The following is a 4,069-nucleotide window of genomic DNA, read 5'->3' on the forward strand; positions in this document are numbered from 1 at the left end:
AAAGATAATAAAAAAATAAAAAAAATAAAAAAAGCAGTTCTAGAACTTTGCAACAGACTATTGAGCATTTTGTAGCTGGCAATTGAGCTTACGGAATAGCCTACAATAAAGTTAAAAACACATTATGAAATATTTTCCGCTCCGATAGCTTAGTTAGTTGAGCGTTCGCCTTTGTGCACGAAGATATCGCAAGTTCAAGTGATGCTAATTCGAATCTCGGGGTGTGCGCTTGAGCAACGAATTTTAAGGACAACTCTCCATTCAGCGGCACCTAGTGGATGGAATAATTTAGGCTACATGCAACCGCATTTAAACAAGCGCAAATTTTACTTTGTCAATTTCAGTGACCGGCCTGTGTCATTAGTTCAAAGCCTCTGCAGAATCTAAATCTTCAACCACCCGACATAAGCTCATATACTCCAAAAGTTACAATCGACCATGAACAAAATGAACAAATTGATAATGAACAAAACAATAAATTTTGACAAAGAACAGTAATGTACAACCGATAAAACCGCAAAACACCATAAACTACAAATCCTGACAAACTACCGATTTAAACCGATTGTGCATTTATACTCAGATGATAAAGCAAGGGGCCTAAAATCCAATTTGACTTCAAATTATGGTAAATTTAGGCTTTACTAACATTGCTGGGATCTGGGACCCCTGGTTTACGGCCCCGAAACATTGCACTGTAGCCTACTCTTCTAAAGTAAAGCCAAGTAAAAAGTATGTACCCAAAAGCCTAGCTAGCAATATGATGTGGCCAGAGCTAAGCGTGGTCTTGATCTTGAAGATCACAATCTTTATCTTCAAGATTACATATCCTTGGTGATCTTGATCTTCAATGGTTGCTCTTGAGTTTTCAAACAATAAAAATGTCTTTGAGAAACCTTTTACTATCCATGATTATCATTGAAACACAACTTTAAATTGTGCAAATTAGTTATTTTTGTCATCCAATTATTATCCATAAAATTATAAGTGGACTGGTAGCCTACCGGTAATTGTTTTTAGAAGCAGTGCTGCGGGATCTTTTATGCACTGAAATTCGTAGCCTATTATCAAAACTAGCATACTGCATACTTGATTTCTGTAGCTTTAATGTTTGATACAGATTGTTATAACTATAATCTTTCTGCTTAGTTTGTTTTTACTACAATTTTTATCACTTTGACAACCTTTTTGGTGAGAGAGAGACATTTTATTTCGTCTGTGGCGAGAATGGCAGCCGACCGTACAATTATAAACAATACAAATAAAATAGCACCATAGCAATCTAAATACCACAACAGATAAGAAGCAGCGAAAGTCATCGTAAAAACGTGAAAGAATAATTGCATTTAAATCGCCAAAAGTTTAATTCATTTGTAACCTTTGTAAAACGTTTGAAAATTGAAACTGGAATTGATTGATCCAGTTTATTTGAACAGAAGTAGTATATGTCTTTAAATATTTTTTTTTTCTCCACAGTCTAAGCGTTGAAAACATCTGGCAAGACTAACACTCACAACAGTATTCCAATAAAGTTTATAATTTATGTAGTGGAGCCGGTTTTCGTCCAATAGGACTACTCACTACTCAGCACAACTAAATCGAAACGAAAAAATTACAATAGATTAATTCTGTGGAACACTAAGTGGAGAAGGCGATCTGGTACTAAGACACTTCCTCAAATGGGCGATCTACAATCTGTGGATCTACCCAATATAGAAGAAATCACTAAAAACTAGTTAATATCTTTTTTATTCTACCGTCTAATGTTAAACGTTCAAAACATTTGGCTAGGCAAGCTCTCACAACAGTATTTACCGGGAGTATTTCAATAAAAGTTATGATTAATGTGGAAACGGTTTTAGTTTTATGTTGGTTGTGCTGATGTTAATCTACTGTAATTTTTTTGTTTCGATCCGTTGTGCTGAAGAGTCCCATTGGACGAAAACCGCATCCATAACATAAATTATAACTCTGTAGACTTGGGAAAACATGGTTATCTGAACTGTTAATAATGTATTTTTCTCAAGTGACTTAACTAGGTTAAGGTGTTTAATAATTACAGGTAAAGCATTAGAACGGCAGCCCACATACAAGCAAATGGAGGTACGATTTAGCGCCACAATATATCGCTTTCTGTTTTTGAGAATAAAAGTAAAACAAGCACTTATTACATCTTCCTGGATGTTGTGAACAGCATTATTGGGTGGATTAGTGATGAAATAGTCAGAATTAACAATGCGATGTGAATGCCATAAAAAGTTTCTTCGGCTAAAGCGATTTGGAATAATCCGAACTGGACCAAGGACAAACAGCCAGTTATGAAGTTTGTTAACCCGAATAGTTTGCCAAGATGTTGTCCTGGAAACGAAACGACCAGAAACGTGGCACATCCACTATAAACGAAACCCTTCGTTAAAAATAGGAACACAAACGCAGCATAGACAGAAGGAATCAAAACTGTTGTTGAAAGCAAAATGCTTAAAATACTAGTTGTTACCATGGAAGCAAATGCTCCTCTAACTATTGAAGCTTTTTCACCAAATTTCAATTTATTTTGAACGTATTTTGCTACTCCGTCAATGATTAGGCCATTGATTGGAGAAATGAATGCACTGAACAATAAAATAATCCCCAACACATCAGCAGTGGCACCAATGTCTGGATCTTGAATCTCTCTGAGCCATCGAAGCAAACTACCCAGAAAGAAATTGACACGGAAACTGATCACAGTGAAATGAAACACGTTTGTCCAAAACAATTTGTTTTTAAGACAGTGTTTGAATGTGATTTTGCTTTTGTTTTGGATTTCTGAAATTTCCCCGTTGGATTTACCGTTGGTTTCCTCAGCCTGAATAATATAATGCTTTTTGAAGCAATTTAGTTCTTGCCAACCATACTTGAAGTCTTTTGGAGGAACAGATGGGACTGTGTGCCTCGGCATAAGAAGAAACGTTTTTAGCCAAGGAAGGATTGTGCACCAGGCAAGAGCATGGAAAGTGATGTTTACACTAACTCCAACATCACTTAACTTTTTAACCACAAAGAATACTAGTGGAGCAGAGTCAAACATCCCATTACTTGCTGCAGTAAATATTCCTTTACCAGATTTTAATAGGTTTGCCATTTGAAGATTGCTGGTCAATAAGCTTAACCCAGCAACGTTGATGAATATCAGTGCTGGGTATAATACGTCAGAGACATTTGTTGATGAAGTACTGATGAGAATATAAGCAACAGTGTAAAGAACTGTAACTAAAGATCTTTGCACCCATGAGCCACAACGATCAAGGATATACCCAGATGGAAATGCAGTCAGGAAGGCGAATGTAGTTGCAAGAGTGAAAATTAGATTAAAACTGGCTGATCGTTGATCACAAGAAACATCAGCATCCGATCCAGTAAAATTGGCTTCGTCAGTCACTGTGCTGTTGGCGCATTGGCTTTGGAAGTACCCTTCTCTTTCAAAAACAAACTGTAAAGATGTCCAACCGTAGATGACCCCAGAAAAAAACAAGTTTTCTAGAAGCACACTTCCTAAACTCAACACAGTTTGTACTTTCATTTTTAAACCACAATGAAGCGCTGACGACAAGTTAGTTGCCTGTGTATTGAGTCACAATGCAAAACAACAAACTATCTTCTGTAAATCAAACAAACAAAGTCAAAGTTTTTCGATTCTTTTCAATTTAATTTGAAATATTTTTATAATTTAATAATTATGATTTAACATTAAGTGAATCTCTTTAAAAATCACTATTAGATATCTCAAAACATTTTCAAAAATTGACTAAAACAAGCAAAAGTTGTGAAAACGTTTTGAGGCATTACCCTCAGTTCCTCATACCACAGCTTACAAACTTCTTGAAGCAATTGCTTTGACAAAACTATGATGCTCTGCGGTCAGTGGCGTATGCAGAAAATTTCATTGTAGGTTTTGAAAAAAAATGGCATGATATCATTTTAAATGTAACCAACATTTGCTTCACGGCAGAAACAAAACTATAGACCTATGGTAGGTCACAAACAGGGGAGCCGGAACGATTTTTGACTGGGGGGAGGCATCCGCCCC

General features: G+C 36.1%; 1 protein-coding gene across 1 annotated transcript; it reads right to left on the minus strand.

Moving 5' to 3' along the window:
* Positions 1–2,167: 2,167 nt before the first annotated feature.
* LOC145784052 (equilibrative nucleobase transporter 1-like) lies at positions 2,168–3,562 on the minus strand. The gene has a single exon (XM_082595808.1). The coding sequence runs from the start codon at positions 3,560–3,562 to the stop codon at positions 2,168–2,170; it is 1,395 nt and encodes a 464-aa protein (XP_082451934.1).
* Between the last annotated feature and the right edge of the window lie 507 nt (positions 3,563–4,069).

The sequence above is a fragment of the Aplidium turbinatum genome, chromosome 15, assembly GCF_918807975.1.
Source record: "Aplidium turbinatum chromosome 15, kaAplTurb1.1, whole genome shotgun sequence".
NCBI lineage: Eukaryota > Metazoa > Chordata > Ascidiacea > Aplousobranchia > Polyclinidae > Aplidium > Aplidium turbinatum.

What these genes read in the sequence shown, in the direction of transcription:
- LOC145784052 (XM_082595808.1), bottom strand. Translation starts at nt 3,562, where the DNA reads ATGAAAGTACAAACTGTGTTGAGTTTAGGAAGTGTGCTTCTAGAAAAC.